Consider the following 17,597-nt stretch of genomic DNA (forward strand, 5'->3'; position numbering starts at 1 on the left):
GTACTGATGGGGTTTTGGTATAGGTGTCCTTCCTGTTTGATAGTTTTCCTTCTGACAGTCAGAAGGACTGTCTGTTGGTCTGTTGGAGATTGCTTGAGGTCCACTCCAGACCCTGTTTGCCTGGGTATCAGCAGCAGAGGTTGCCGAAGATAGAATATTGCTGAACAGCGAGTGTACCTGTCTGATTCTTCCTTTGGAAGTTTCCTCTCAGGGGTGTACTCCACCCTGTGAGGTGTGGGGTGTCAGACTGCCCCTAGTGGGGGATTTCTCCCAGCTAGGCTACTCAGGGGTCAGGGACACATCTGAGCAGGCAGTCTGTCCGTTCTCAGATCTCAACCTCTGCGTTGGGAGATCCACGGCTCTCCCCAAAGCTGTCAGACAGAGTCGTTCGCGTCTGCACCGGCTCCCGCTACTTCCCCTGTTGGTCTTCAGCTCAATAAATTCTTTAAAAGTATCATATGCATTATACTATATAAAGTGAACAGTTACAATATAAGTACAGTTCAATGATGAAAATACCAGACTTCCAAGTCCCAGTTTTAAGTATTCTGTCCCACTGCTAGTTAGATAAAGTGACGTGACATTTGGTTCTAACACTGTTTGATTTCACTTAATATTTGTAGAAACCTGTCTGTTCCTCATTTCTACTTTATTCCAGGAGTCTTCTTGTCTTCAGAGCAGTGGTAAATAAAAACTCCTACTCTAAAGGCTTACTTAATTGCTGCTCTAGTGATTTATCCTATTTGCTTTGAGAAAAAACCTCCTGCTTCTGTCTAGTGTGGCAGAGCACATGCATTGATGAACTAGCAAATTAGTCACAAACTCTTAAAGGCAAAAACTAAGCGGACTCAGAGACGACGCAGCGTATTAAAGGCAACTTTCATATTGAAGATACTGTTGAACCTCGTGTGAATTTGAGTTAAGAGTGCAATAGACAGAAGACAAACACCATGCCTTACCAAAAGCAAGATGTTTAATGGGAGAGGTCCTGTTAAAATCAAGAGGTAAAAGAATTAGACTGTCAGTGCAAGGGTGAAGTAACATTCCCTTGTATGTGACCTACTGGAACACGCAAGAATGGCTGCTCTGGAACCTTGATACAAATGAAGAGTGGAACAAAATCTCTTGTGTTCATTCACAAACAGAAGCCAGCATTTGCAAGATTTGTAGCCTGAACATACACTATGTGGGTGGTCTAAAAAATTCAGGCCAAGTGTGGTTCTTGATTGTAATGGTTCAAAATATGTGGCAGAAACAAATATAAATCATCCCCAGAGAAATCACTTTTAAACAAGCTCTAAAAGAATTCTTACAAAGTTCTAATACATATTAATTCTCATTTCAAAAGTATGAAAAGCAAAATGAAACAAGCTATTAAAACCAACATATTCAGACTTCAGAATACTTCATGTATTGAAATTAGCAAAAGAAGGTATAAAACAAATATGTTTAATATGCTTAAAAGAATAAAAGAGATTAAATACATGGGTAAAGAGCAAGCAACTAATAAAAGAAGTCCAAACTCATTTGAGAAGGAACCAAATGAAACTAAAAGTATAAAATATTTGAGATTAAAACTGCAATAGACCATTTCAGATTAGGTAGAGCTAAAAAGAGAATTATGAACTGGAAAATATGTTATTCAGAATGTAATACAGAGGGGCAAGGAAATAGAAAATATGAAAAAGTCATGGAAAGGAGAAAGCCTAATATTCAGCCCCTCAGAATAACAGCATAAGAAGGGAGCAAGAATGGGATAGAGGCAGTATCTGAAAAAAATAAGGAATGAAAATTTCCCCAAAATTGCTGACAGAGAGAAATGATTACAATCAGAATGCATGCAAAGAAACCCATACATATCACCACGAAGCTGCAGGACACCAAAGACAAGGGAAGATCTCAAAAGCAGTCAGAGAGTAAAGTCAGGTCACTTTCAAAGGAAAGACAGTAAGGCAGTAAATTCTCAAAAGCAATAGTGAAAACAAGGATTCAGTGGAATAATATAATATCTTCAAAATGCTGAAAGAAAATAACTGTCAATCTAGAATTCTATACCCAGCAAATGTGTTTTTTAAGGTAAGCATGTTACCTGCAGACCTTCATGAAAGAACATTTTAAAGGCATAAAGAAAAAGATGTCAGGTGAAAGAAATATATAGGTGAATAAATCCAAAGGAAAAATAACTTCATAAAATAATTAAAATAGTGTTTCATGAAGTTTATTCAGTTACAGAATTCAATTAAACTATAGTTAGAATGAACAACAATAACAGCCCCCAGTAAAAATTGAACAGAAGGTGTATAGAGTTAAAGTAATCTAAGAAAAGAGGTAAAGATATTGGTAAATTTTAGACTTTTATATAGTTGTATTCCAGGGACAGCTACTGAAAGAAGAGAAAGAATATAAAATCTCTAATCTCAAAATGGGAAATAATGTAATGAGAGAAATAAGAGCAATCTTAAAGAAGATGAGAAAAAAAAGAAACATAAAATATTTGCAGCATAAACAGAAAGCAACATACTTAGAAAATAAGCCATTTTCATATTTATATTAATGTAAATGTAGTAAAGGTTTCATTTTAAAGTAAAAGCTCATTTAACTACATGACATTTATAAGAGACAGTCAGATAAAACATGGATATTTTCAACAGAAAAGCAGAAAGTAAAAGGATAGAAAAATATATAATGTGATTCTAACCCATAATTTCCTTAAAGAGAAAATGGTGCCAAAATATACGTGTAACACCAGATACTTTTGTGTCTTAAAGTATCTCTTATATTACAAATACGGGATTACAGGCTTAGAATCGCAAGCTGCCTAAGTTTGTATTTCTTTGATGCTTTACTGTGTCTCATTTATGACTTAAGGCTGTCAACACAGTTTCCTAGCAATCAAAATCACGGGTAGTGTTTATAAGGTGATAATTTATTTTACTGATGTATTTACAATATTCCTCTCTGTCAAAACAGACTTATTTCATTTAATTGTTCAATTAGATGAGCTGGAATCAATATGTAATTGCTTAAAGACAGCACAAAGTGTTAAGAGGAAAGCTTTAAAAGCTTTTCTGGTGTGGAACTAAATATTCTTTTTTAGTTCACTTGTTAGAAATGATTTAAATGATCTTTTTGACTTAATGCTATTTCACATTTAACTGGCGCTGTTGCACTACAACATTCCACATAAATCCTACTCATATGTAAAGGAAAAAATCCAGTTTAATCCTTAACTGTAATGAAGAATGCTTTAACATTTTCATCAGAGGATTTTTCTAGCTTAAATAAATATAATAATATAACTCAAATAAATGAATAGGAGGATTTGAATTGGAGACAAGGTGAAGAACAGTGTATAGAATTGGAATGAAGGGTGACTTTTCCTGAGATGGAAAATATACTTAAACTTAACATGACTTTGTGTGAATGTTTGTGCAGATAAAAAAGTCATTTTAATGGGTGCAGTCTTAGAAATCAATCCCTAAACTTTCATGCATCGATAATTCAATAATCTATCACTATAGAATATGAATTTTACTATGCAATGCTTACACAGTCCACTAATGAAGAATTATAAATTATTTCAAGATGTGGATATTGAATGATTGGAGAGGATACCCACTGGCAAAGTTTCATATCAGTATGGAAACATGTAAATTCATGCTTTAGCAAAATTATAAAATATGGACCTAACATGTTAATAGCAAATGGCAGAACCCATGAATGTTAATGAATTTCAGATTTCTACCTACTCTTCTACTCATACAAGTGGAAGACTATGAAAAATGTTATTGTAATTAGGAATAATCCAGTATACAATTTACTGTCAGAGGATGCTACTAATTTTGCATTTAATTTCCTGAAATGTCAGGAATGAATACTGATAAAGACACAATCCAGATACACAAATTGATCTTTACTATGAGCAGTACATTAATTTTTCCCCTTACAATAAAGTACATATCATCTGTGTTTAGCAAATTGACTTGAATTATTCATGCATAATCAACATCTAAATCACTGTCCACAAACAAATTATTGGTGTTCACATTTGGGTTCAGGTACTCACTGGCCATTGGGTGTAATCTAACAGCCAATGCGTACCTGAGCCATTGGAATAACCTGTATTTTCTGAAGAAAATTATTGCCCTGGAAATGGTCAGCTAAAGGCAAGGCTTTCAGCAGCCCAGTCAATTATTTATGAATATCAATTAGATTCCTCCTGCCGTTTCACCTAAATCATGAGAGGCTCACTCACTGACAACAGGGAGAGATGGTAAGGATGGAGGCACTGGCTTGGGCAGTGTTAGGTTCTGCAGCTGTTCTAAAACGTACTTGGGATTTGTTTCAGTCAGGTATGGTAAGACAGAAGACAAGGAAATGATGATTGTGAGGAAGAAGTTTCCACCCATAGATCCCTGAAAAGAGGAGGCACAGCACAGCACAGCACACAGGGCCACATAGGGAACTACTCAGGTTGGTCAGGAGACAGAAAGAGGGAGAAGACAGAGCAGGCCCAGAGCCTTTACTGGGAATTTTGTGGGCAGGAATGGGCATGGTAGGCTGGCATGCTGAGTAAGCCTAGGACTGGATAGTTTGAATAACTTTGGTGGGCTATGGGCTGTAAGGAGTGATCCCTAATTGTCTGACACTTGGCCTAGGGGTGATGTAGGGCAGAGGGAACACTGGCTTGGTATGTGAGAATTTTTAAAGGAGATGTTTGGGATGCAGCTGTGAATTGTTGGCATGTATACAGAAAGGGGGCTAGCAGGAGTGTCGTTTGCAATCTCTAAAAATTAGCTAGTTCTGAATTTCCAGGATTAAGGCTCCAAATGCCAGAACATCAAGTATACAAAAAATAGGAAAATATAGTCAATGCAGCTATCTTATCTTTGTCATCAGGCTAAATAAATTGATGAATCACTATTTATCTGGACTGAAAAAAATTAGCAGAGTTACTAGAAAGTTAACCATGTATATCAGGATTGCACAGTGTTGCTTTTGGTAGCATGTTTATAGTTTAATTTTCCAAAAACAAAATTCTCACAATGGTAAAAAGAAAAAAAGGTGGCTGACATAAAACCCATCTTCTTATTCAGATAACTTAAAAGAATGACTGCTGGCGACAGACACACAAATAACCATATTGGCAAGGAGTTAACAAAAGGTATGCAATGAATCACCCAGGAATGGAGTCATCTAGTATCCCTGGCACTTACTTTCCACATCCCCAATTTGAAATGGTTGGGTCACGTGGCCACAAAGGTTTCATCTAACATCATCACCAAACATCTCCTCTCTTTCTCTCTCTCTCTCTCTCTCTCTCTCTCTCACACACACACACACACACACACACACACCCTTCATTGTACCCCAGTATACTGCCTTCTTAAAATGGTACATTGCCTATACAGGCCCGAACTTTTGTAGGCGTGAACAACTTCTATGCTTAACACATCTATATTTAAAGGATTTCTCAGGGACTTTAAAGTGTAATTGGACAAGCAGATGGTTTAATTCAGTTTGTTTGTAACCTCATGCTTCATTAACAAAGCAGGTGTCTCCCACCAATGTTTCTCACTTGGACGATATAAACTTGTACCCAGCACAGGTCAAAGAAGTTACCTAAGAATAGTCTCCTATAGGTCCTAAAAATAACTTATTCATACCTTAGAGGTATCATCGCCTTCATCTTCGTGCACTGAACTGGATGGTGAAGGAGTTGCAGACTTGCTTCCAGGCGGAGATGGTGAGTTGTGGGGAACATTGCTTCCTCCCATATTCAAACCAAGCTGAGCACTTAGCTGTGACTGGTTAATGGTAGTCAGCTGGCCATGTGGCATCATCCCTGGCTGCTGCCTGATGTCTGCAGGCTGGCCCCTTGGTCTCATGGCTGCCATCTGAGGATGGGAACTGTATTGAGTTCCTTCTGGGTTTCGTATATCTGGCATCTACAATAAATAAATAAATAAATAAATAAATAGGAAAGGAGTAATTTTCACAAACACGTTTTGGGCAAAAAAGTAATAATTCTTTAGATTTCCAGATGTTCTGCTGAGTCACATACACATTTATTTTATTGGGGTAAAATAATCCTAAAAGTATGTATCACCCTAGAGGATAGCATAAGACTACCAAAAGAATAGAATTTGAGAATTCAGTTAGCATCATACTTCATTACTCAAGATGTGATTAATTAGATTTACAGTCTTTCTGTACTAGTGAAATATAGAAATATATTATTTATATATGTATTTGTGTATTATATCATGATCATATTTATATAATGTAAATTTCAAGATGCTGATGCTCATTAGAGTATCTGTCAAAATTATTCAATTATTAGTGATTACAACATTCACAGCAATTCATAAAACCCTGTTTGTTTTATCTTGATCATTTAAGAAAGGCTTTGGGAGTTAATAAGTGTACTCTTGTATTCAGTTTAAAGCTTTACAGGGTATTACTAGCCAAAATGATCTCCTAACTACCAGATTCAAAACACTGATAGGCTGGTATTAACCAATTGATTGACTATTGAAATGACTACACAGTCAGACTTGAAAGTAAAGCTCTAAAATTGCAAGGTCAACATATTAATCCATTATGCTATCTGAGTCACTGGTTTTTAGCCTTAATGAGACTCACTCTTATAATTCAAGCAATGAATTTTGTCTCTGCAAGGATTAGAATTAAAAGCATTGGAGGATGAAGCTCTTAAGGTATCTAGAGGTCAAATGTGTTGTATAAGAGGAGTATGGAGAATTTCACTTAACATTTCTCTGGCATTTTCAAACTTAAAATAATGGAGACTATTTCATGGTGCTTATAGGAACAGCTCAGTTTTTTCATCCCGAGGGGGGTTAAGGAATTCAGGCAGGTAGAGAGCACACAAAACAAGAGAGAAAAACAAGAAGACCGTGGGGGGAAAAGATCTATGGTTAAAGTTACAAGTTGGAAGTGAAAAAGTAATAATGTTATCTTATTCTGTTTCATTAGAAAAGAAAATCCCACAAAGTGTCAGATGTTTGGCAATGACCTGTCTGCAAATGTTGTTGTGACATGAAAATACTGTGAAGGCAAATTAAGTAACCTAGTCATAGGTTCTTGTTTTTGTTTTTGTGACAATAAAATCATTTTCTACCATTTTCCCTCTAGTCATTTTACCAATCTAGTTAGATTCACCTAAAACTAAAATTGAGGCTGTCCAGAGCCCCCATGTGTGCCCTGTGTTCTTCTCTGGTACACGTTTACTGCCTCCACCATGAGGTCTCTTATTAGTCAATTTCACTCCTTTAGATCCTTTCCAACTTTGGTTACTTCTCAGTCTTCAGGCACAGTTCAAGGTATCCTAGACCTCCAGCTGGCCTCATGATTTGTACCTGCCTTTTCTAAGTCTGAACCAACATTTTTTCCATTATCCAAACTATATTCCTCCAGTCCTTCAAAAGTAGTTCAGGATTCTCCTTTCTGTGATGTCCCTCATAAAGCAGCTTTTACTATTCAATGGTACATGCAAGAGCTGCAAAGGCTCTTGGTGACACTGTCGGTCTATGGAAGAGGACCACTGGGAGGGAGTGATGATAGAGCAAGCTTGTTGAATGTTTGTGGAATAAGGATATAGATAATTATAAATGAATAAATGAAGGAGTAAAACCCAAAGAGATCAAATGACTTGACCAAAACCAAAGATAAAACCCACCTCTCCTAATTCCAGTCTTTGATACTTCCCACTATATTAAGCAGCTGATTCAATATTTTACATATTCCATAAAAAGGATTACAGTTAAAGATAATTAAAAATACCTTTTCAAATGTTGTCTACCCAAATCAACAATGGTTTTATCTAGCCCACTCATGTTGCCTCCAGTCACATTTACTAAAATGCTTGTTGCCTCTTCTTAGATGTACATGTAACTTCTACAATCTGATCTTCTTTATGAAGCAATACTAGCTTTCACAGATATCCTTAAAGTTGTGCCAAGGATAGAGAGTACCATGAAAATTACGACTGACTTTTGAAACTACACAGAAGAGACAGTGTATACTAAATTTCTTTTCAGGCCTACTCTCAAAAGTCCTCAAGTCCTATATGTTTTTAGACCTTTAGCATGTAGAACAGCTCCCATTATGGGCACAGAGTAATGGATACCCGTAAGTGGACACTATCCTACAACGGGCAGTCTTCTTTCCCAACCCTGCACCAAATAAAACACTACTGTGCATATTCCAACTTATATGTTTTATAGCCTTGTAAATGAAAAGCATTTACTAGCAAAATCATACTTCAACTAAATGATCTTTCTAAAAGTATGTAACTAATTGCTATCTTTATCTCTCCTTCACATAAATCCCAAGTTACAAAACATGTACAGTCTGTAACATATCTCTTTTGAGCCCATTTCTTCTCATCCTTTCAGAAATCTTGTGGTTTTAATATATCAGAGAGGATGGTTTCTAAATTAATTTTCATATGGAGTTCCAGATTTATGACTACAACTAAAAGTGTTCCAAAAGCTTGAAGCAATCTTCACTTTATCACACCTTCTCTCCTCCACTGTCTTGCAATCTTCGAAGATGTTTTCTTATGTTAATTTGTGTAGTGGGTAGATCTCTGGGCACTAAAATCTGCATTCCCACCCTTGCACTGGAAGGAGAAGAAGGTCGGTGTGGCTATGGAAGAGTAAAGTATCAATATGGGAAAGGAAGGTGAAGTACTCAAGAGGGTACCTCTCGTTCCACAGTCTTACCATTAGTTCAACGTATCCTGTCACCAGTGGTGTTAGGTCAGGCAGACAGCTTGAATACCAACTCAAAGCACGCTTTTCCTGTGTGGAGCATGGCAAGCACAAATGAGGGAGCATATCTGTATCTTCAGTCCTCAGATGCACTTACAAACAGTGGGATCTTAATATCCATAGCAACATTTCTGAATTAGGAGGAGTATTTCCATTTACCTTATTTTCCTGAAAGGCAGCTCAGTATTAATCACTGCCTAATGTATAATATGGGGAAAATTAAACTCGATAAAGTTTGATTACTGAAAATATGAATAATTAGTTAGGTCATGCAAGTAAGCTAATGTTTTCATTATTGGTTTCCTGCTGCAAAGATATTGATTGACTACAGCTACATCATGTCAAATACAAAACCTGAAGTAGCAGAAAATTATTTCCTGTTAATCACCAATATTTTATTTTATTTTATTTTATTTTATTATTTTATTTTATTNGAATTAGGAGGAGTATTTCCATTTACCTTATTTTCCTGAAAGGCAGCTCAGTATTAATCACTGCCTAATGTATAATATGGGGAAAATTAAACTCGATAAAGTTTGATTACTGAAAATATGAATAATTAGTTAGGTCATGCAAGTAAGCTAATGTTTTCATTATTGGTTTCCTGCTGCAAAGATATTGATTGACTACAGCTACATCATGTCAAATACAAAACCTGAAGTAGCAGAAAATTATTTCCTGTTAATCACCAATATTTTATTTTATTTTATTTTATTTTATTTTATTTTATTTTATTTTATTTTTGAGACGGAGTCTTGCTCTGTCGCCCAGGCTGGAGTGCAGTGGCCGGATCTCAGCTCACTGCAAGCTCCGCCTCCCGGGTTTACGCCATTCTCCTGCCACAGCCTCCAGAGTAGCTGGGACTACAGGTGCCCACCACCTCGCCCGGCTAGTTTTTTGTATTTTTTAGTAGAGACGGGGTTTCACTGTGTTAGCAAGGATAGTCTTGATCTCCTGACCTCGTGATCCGCCTGTCTCGGCCTCCCAAAGTGCTGGGATTACAAGCTTGAGCCACCGCGCCCGGCCTATCACTAATATTTTAAATATATTTTGAACAATTCACTTAAGTCATGCTTAATTGCAACAGTTGTTCTGATTCTTCTCAACTCCTTCACTGACTTCCCTTTTTTCTACAACACCCCACCTCTAAGTGATTCCTTAACATGTTATTCTGAGTCACATTTCTTCCACCCAGATAAAATTTGCCACGGTTTTATTAATGGGAAATGTTCTAAACTAAAATGTACAATTCTGACCCAAATTCCATGCCTAATTCAGAAACTGCTTGTGAGACACTACTACTTGAACATCACTCTTGCTAGAAATGTGAACAGTTTTCTTTCTCAAACCTTTTTTTTTTTCTGTCTGACCAATATCTGTTGATGACACCTTCATCTTCCTTGTCACCTCTACTCAAAATGTTGCCATCATTTTTGACTCTTTCCTTTTCTACCAAACTCTTGTGAGTTCTGTTGGGTTTACCCTAAAACATCAATTATTTCCATTTGCCCTTCCACCCATTTCCACACCCATTCATCTATCTAGGCCTTCATTACCTTTTCACTTGCAATAGCTGCTTAACTAAAATCGGTCTCTTTACATCTACCCCAAAGAGTGGTACAAAATTAATCTTCATGAGCCATGGGCTCAACAATTCTCCAATGACATCTGTCCCCCAAATTAAATCCAAACTCTTCAGCATGACACGAAACCTTCCAGATGAAACTCACGCTCTATAACCATCTACTACTTCATCTACTCCTTCATCTACTCTATTGTTCAGTCAAATCCAATTAATTGCTTCTTTTTTACCTAAATCTCTCTCCCTTGATCACGTGTCTTTGTTTACCGTGCTCTGTCATTATTCAATTACCATTTTCCGAGAATTTGCTGTCTAAAGTTGTTAAAAGAGGGGAAAACCCCATACTTTGCTCAGTGATTTGTGGTTTGCCCAATACTTTTACTTATTGATCCTCATAACTTCCCTTTGAGGGAGCCATGTAGGAAGAGCTGCTTTGCACAAGTCCACAGAGAGGTTAAATGATCTCAGATCTTTCTATTAGTAAAGACTGAAGTAAAAATGAAATATACTTTTTTTACATACTTGTACTTTTCTCACAATTCCATGATGCCTTTACCATCTTCATATATCCAAACCCTAAATATATGTTAAAGTCAAGTTCAAAAGTCAGCTTGCCTATAAAGTTCCAAGAACCTTCTGATTCTGAACTACCAAAGCATTTTGTTTATACTTTCTTTACGGGATACCACTTTAAAATTTATTTCTCTAATGTGTATTGTATGTACCTTCTAGATAGTAATCTCCTTGATTAGTTCATGACTAATGCATTTTTCAATCCCTCTTGAGATATCTTTTAGTTAAATGGTATTCTAAATATTCAAAAATATTTGCTGTGTCAGTGTGTAACTAAGGGAATGAATTCATCAGTATAAACTGACTTGAACCAGTCTGACGATTTTTGTTTTTTCCTGGGAACTTCTTAGTCACAAGATGAAAAGATTTGATCAATGTCCGTTTCCCTTTGTGGCAGAAACCTGAAGCTACCCTCCTACACTCATTTTCCTTTTGTGCTGAAAAATGGGTCCCTCTAGCTGGCTCAAGGAGGACATTTGTAGCTTCCTTTGCAGCTATGCATGGCCCTGTGACAATGAATCCTTGTGCGGAATCCTTGTGTGGTGCTTGCAAGAAGTCTCGTTGAAGGGAGGGGCTCACCTTACTTTGTTTTTTTCTAGTTCCTGCTGGCAAAAATGTGGAGATGATGGAGAGAGCTAGGGAAAATGTCTTGGACCAAGACATGGCACCATAAGGATGCTGAAGGCACAAGAAAGGAGCCTAAGGGTATGATTATTCTGAAACCTGGACAACCTACTTACAGTGGGAGTGAAAGGGAAGTAAATGTCTGTCACTGCAGAATCACTGCCATTTGGGGTTTTCTGTTATAGGCAGCCCAACATAATCCTAACTAATATACCCTAGGAGGTTGCGGTGAGCTGAGATCACGCCATTGCACTCCAGCCTGGGCAACAAGAGCAAAAAACTCCATCTCAAAAAAAAAAAAAAAAAAAGCTGGGAGAGAATTTATTTTGTTCACCATTATGGCCCTAGTATCTAGAACAGATCTTGGCATGTAGTAGGAACTCAATACATATTTCTTGAGTTACACTGAATAGTTGTTTAGGTCTGGTACAATTAGGATTGATGATGCCAGTTTCACAGAAGTAGTTGTCATAAATCCTTGATCTTTTGGGAACTTCATTTGCTAAATTCTAGGGCTCAAATGTCTCAAAGGTAATTTCTCATGTGTGTATTTCTCATTTTGTTTATTTTCAAGCCTAATGAACTTCATATTTTCTTGGCAAAATGTCCTGCATGTCACTGGCATTTTAGTGTTGAGTGGCTCTTAATATTTATCTCACCATTTGCAAAACTCTGTCCATTTGAAAATGGGTGCTAGGTTTCACTTTTTTGGAAATCAGATCTGTTTCCTAAAAATGCTATTGATGACCAATGTCAATTAAAATAATGAAGGGGTATTATAATGATGAAGAGGAAATTTCAATTTTTCCAATTAATGCAAAACAAAAGTTCCATTAAAATCAATTAGGAAGCCAAAGCAGAAGTCATGTATTGTCCCACATGACCTGCCTTGATGCTAAGGCCATGTTCCTTTCTCCCCTTGCCTGGTTACCTAGAGCTGAAGAGTGCCATGTTGAGGACAGAGCTCAAGGTGGAAACATGAGGCACAATAATAGCTACATATTTCAGCATATGTTTTCACTTTATTTCCTTTGATTTTCTTTCTTTCTTTCTTTCTTTCTTTTCTTTGACATGGACTCTTATTCTGTCGCACAGGCTGGAGTGCAATTGCACAACATTGGCTCACTGCAACCTCCGCCTACCAGGCTCAAGCGATTCTCCTGCCTCAGCCTCTTGAGTAGTTGGGATTACAGGCATGTGCCACCACACCTAGCTAATTGTTGTATTTTTAGTAAAGACGCAGTTTCACCATGTTGGTCAGGCTGGTCTCGAACTCCTGACCTCAGGTGATCCACCCACCTTGGCCTCTCAAAGTGTTGGGATTACAGGCGTAAGCCACCATGACTGGTCCCTTGGATTTTCTTTGAAAAGGAAAAGAAGAAAAAAAAAACCCCGTTGCTCATCTCAGGTTATTATTTTTAAAAAATGAGTAAGATTTTGGTGTAACTGGAATAGGGGAAAAAAAAATCCTTGGAATAACATTAGCCATGTTAGTGATGAAATGGTGTTAAAATCACATACTTGAATGGCACCAGAATGACGGAGGGCCTGCCTTTCAGTGTTTAAAACTCTGTGTGCTTCACAATCCTTCCAGAGTCTGTATTCCTCCTTCAAATATCTGCATCCTTCCCCATCCAACATGCCAGCCTTGAAAGCTATCATTATCTCTGCCTCTAGCAGACAATCTATATCAAAACAGTTGTACACATAAAACTGCACCACCGCCTCGGCTGGCTCTGCTCTGATCCAGCTGTTAGAGTGAACAGCAGTTGGTGCACAGAGCGCTGGAACATGAGTAGCCCTGAGGCCTTATTTGCTAATGTGGCTCACCAGCTGCTGCTTTCTGTGGTCTTTGCAGGCAAGGCCTGGAAGGCTGCCAGTTGCAGCAGGAGCAGGAGAACGTGAGGAATCTCTGAAGCCCGTCCATTTACCCCTGTCTGTCAGCATTTGACATCCTGAGCTGTGGAGTGCTTTCCCCAGGGCAATAAGGAGATCCTGCCGGCTTTAGCTGTGACAAGTGCTTCCTCTTGGTCCCTTTTATACACACTATCAAACACACACCGTTCTTAGCACCTAAAGAAAAACTTCTGAGCCTTGCTCTTGGTTGTCCATGCAGGCCTGCATCATTAATTAGGGCAGGAAGGCAAACTGGTTTCATTTTTCTTAGGAATAATTCACTCTAAGAGTCTATGAGAAGAATGTAAATGTTGATATTATTTAAGTCCCCAATTTGATTACATATTTTTGCCAGGGATTCAATTAATATGTAAATGTATACACCAGAATAAATGTGTGGGGAAATGTAATAATCAAAATTTATTTATTATTTTCCTAAATGCATTTCCAAGAGAGAGCTTAATTATTTGTTGTCCAAACACATTAAATAAATTGTTTTTACGTGACCTTCTTGTGATCTATTTATTATCTAGAAATGTGGACTTTAAATAAACTTTATGTTAAGACTTTTGCTATTAGACTTCAATTAGTTGCACTGAACACTGATAATTCACAATGAAAGAGGGAAAATTTGGAAAATACACATGCACAGAACTTGCTATATTTTAAAGATTGAGAAAAGTGAGGTTCAAAAGAAAGGTTGGACATTTTATAAAATGTATTTTATCCTCAGTATTTTAATTTAGAATAACTTGATTTCAGCTCTGCATTTCCAAAACAAAACTATTTTTGTATTTAATATTTGGAATCTTTGCTTTTCTTTCAAAAGACAATAGCAACAAGTAGGGTTCAGCTTTCTTTACAGTATGCGACAACAGAATACTTGCAGTTTAGTTAGGGTAATCAGTCATTATGAAACAATTTATCACAGGAAAGTAAGAACCCTGAGCATAATTTATTAGATATTTGCCAAATGGACAGCCATAGCACTCTCTAGAACCACCATCTTCAGGGAAGATTAAAACTGCCTCGGAAACCAGTGCTCACACTGCCCGACTTCTACATTACCTGACCATCATACTCCTTCACACTGTGGTCTCTCCATTGTGGCTTCTTCCACGAATGGGCCCCTTATTACTCAAGGAATTTGGTGGGTTCAGAGGAAAACATCACTGATGAGTCTTAAAAGTGATGGCTAAAAATCACACTGGCTAAAAACCGTGTCATCAGTTTTGGTGTGTGTTTGTGTGTACATCCTCTCCCAGGGATGAACCAAAGATCAGATATTGAAGAGCAGCAAGGGACAGAGAGAAGGTGGACCCTGAACCTCTTAACGCCCTTAGTGCCCTTGCCTGGCCTCCTCTGCAGAACCCCACTGCAATTGCTGCCACATCCAGCAGATCCAGAAAGAAATGTCTTAGTTGCCCTAGTGTATGCATCTGGATTTATATTTATAAACAACTGAAAAAGCAATTTTACTCCATTTAATTTGATTTTTTTCCTTTCCCTAGAGGAGAGGGAGGCCGTGTGCTATTGTGGAGGCAGCCCTGTTCATGACACCTAGCTGCCACTTTTTCTAATGAGTTGTCTTACTTTCAACTTCTTTAACCCCATTTTCACCTCGTAAAAGAGGATAATTTTCACCAACAAATATTTATTGAGTGCCTGCTATGTGCCAGGCACTGTCTTAGGTACCTGGTCTACAGTGGTGACCATGTAGTTGGAATTCGTGCCCTGATGCAGCTCACTTCCTAGTGGAAGAGCCAGAAAACACAATAAATATTCTAGGACAGTGATATGTTTTAAGGAGACAGATAGGAGAGGAGCATACTGACCTCAAATGCTTCCTTAAAACATGACTGTGAGGATTAACTAAGATAAGGACTATGAATGTGTTTTGTCACAAATGAATTCACTTTTGTGATTGCTGCTCATGCTGATGGCTCTCTTTGGTTATTATCCTTGAGTTGCTTTCCCTGACCAGTTCTGGTCCCTGGTGAGCCACTGACATAATTATGACCAAACATTCTGGCAGCCAAAAGCTTGTATCTATGGGGACCTTCCCTGGGATAAGCAGGGCAGCTTATAGTCACAGAGCACAGGGTTTCACTGAGAGAAAGTCAACAGCACAGATGAAAGTTGAACTTATAACCTGGGTTTTAATAGCTCCCTGATCAAGGCTAATAGGCTAACTGGTAGATACAAAGTTCAAAAACATTTTAACGTATAAAAAGGTATTCCAGTTCAGAGGACGGCATTCTTTTCCATCAACTATGTACATATAATCTCTCCTTTGGATCACAACTTCGGCCGGGAGGTTATGGGGTATAGCGTTACCTTTTAACTGCACAGTTGGAAAGATGTTTTTTACTCAGATTGAGCCACCTTGTTTCTGATTGCTTCATGCCAATGCCATTTGTCTCCTGCTGTGAATCTTAAACTATCAACGTCAATATTACCAAGTTTGACACACCGTGCTTCAGTGAGCCCTGAAAAGGGCTTCCCTGCCCAGCAAAAATAAAGGAAATGTGCAAATGGGCAACGGGCAAAGTTTACTTTTACTTGACAAGGAGCATCTCTCATAATTGCAGATAATGGCAGGACATGAGAGGCTCATGGACTACAGGGTCCGTCCTGTCTAAAAGAGCTCTGGGGATCATGTGGTCCACCCTCTGGTTCCCAAAACATCTGAATTAGCAGTTCCTACAAATTGCATGTCTGGTAAGGGGAGTTTATGAATGTGCTCTAGGTCTACCTATGATTAGAATCAATGAAGCTTTTTATTTGTATTTGTATAGATCATGACTTTCGCATCTGTGCTACAAAGTGTAGGCAGTGTTTTGTTCACAAGGGGCTATGATTTTATACTAAAAGTGCATCAAACATGCTAATGTTTGCTCACGTCTCCTTTGTTTTGATGTGCCCAGAGAAGGTACTGAATAATGTGTTTTATTTCTAGAACACTTTCAAAGGATTGTGTGCATTGAAATAAAAAGAATGGATTGGAAGTGTAGGTTAAGTAATAAGAAAATTGGGATGTACTGGGAGACATGCCGTCAGGGAATAGCAGATCACTTACTAGAACTACCTCCATGTATTCATAACAGCATGAGTTAGCAAGAATGCTTCTTCACACCATATTTAAAATTGGGAATTTAAGTTGCTTTCTCATATTTTTCCACTGGAATGTTAATGGGATGCTTGCAAAAATGGAGATGTCAAGTGGGATATTGACTTCCTAACATCAGTTCAGAACACTGATATTTGAGTTCATTTAGAGGCACTTAAATCATTAGATACACACGACATTGAGCTTAAAAATACATCTTAAGAAGCAAAATTAAAACCTTATATTCTGCTTGAGCCAGACGTCTTCCCTGTGCAGAATATTTGTATGCCCCAACTTACTGGAGACTTGAGGAAAAGTACAATTTTTACATTAGTATTTTATTATGGAAATCATCCAATAATCCTTTCAAATCATATATTATAAAACATTAAAATAGCATGAAACCAAGATAGGAAAAGGCTGGAAATCCTCTCCTTTTGAGCATGGTATTAATAACTTGGAAAAATCATTCTAGGAAAATTACAATGTCTTTCAGCTATTTTAAAGTGTCTGACTCTGTAAGTGACCTTAAGCTCCTTTAAAACAATTACAAGATTCAAATATTTGTCTGCCAATATTTTATAGCATGTTAGATAATGGGATAGATGTAGTTATAGCCAGTCTCTACATTTCTAGGTATACCTAATTTAGTTAATATTAACATCACTCACTCATTTATGGTTTTATAAACTTTGAGTCACATAAGGTCAAGGTCTCAAAACTAATCATAAAAACTACTGACTGCTATTCATGCTAATATAATAACGCTTTCTTTAAAACAACAGCCAATAAATTTCATTATAAAAAGTTATTAAAAGGGTTAAAACCTATTAAATGTCAAAGAATTTGCCTGACTCAAACTCCTAATAAAGAAGGAGAATAGGCTTTCTTTCTGAATTATTTAAATCTTTACTGACTGTGCACTGAACCATGAAATTAGAAAAGTGTTATTAGAAGTATTCTCTGGTTTTTATAAAAGTTGGAGCCCAGAATGTATCAAGCCATAGTCTTTAACTGG

General features: G+C 37.4%; 1 protein-coding gene across 2 annotated transcripts in view; it reads right to left on the reverse strand.

Annotated features, from left to right (window-relative positions):
• Window positions 1–17,597, reverse strand: part of TOX (thymocyte selection associated high mobility group box) — a 325,561-nt gene that overhangs the window by 45,459 nt on the left and 262,505 nt on the right. For both annotated transcript variants that reach the window (XM_017871747.1, XM_017871748.1), the window contains exon 4: window positions 5,667–5,948. In XM_017871747.1, coding sequence (XP_017727236.1) covers window positions 5,667–5,948 — 282 coding nt within the window. The remainder of the gene's footprint in view (window positions 1–5,666; window positions 5,949–17,597) is intronic.

This window comes from Rhinopithecus bieti, unplaced genomic scaffold, assembly GCF_001698545.2.
Source record: "Rhinopithecus bieti isolate Rb0 unplaced genomic scaffold, ASM169854v2 scaffold_6789, whole genome shotgun sequence".
In the NCBI taxonomy this organism is placed as follows: domain Eukaryota; kingdom Metazoa; phylum Chordata; class Mammalia; order Primates; family Cercopithecidae; genus Rhinopithecus; species Rhinopithecus bieti.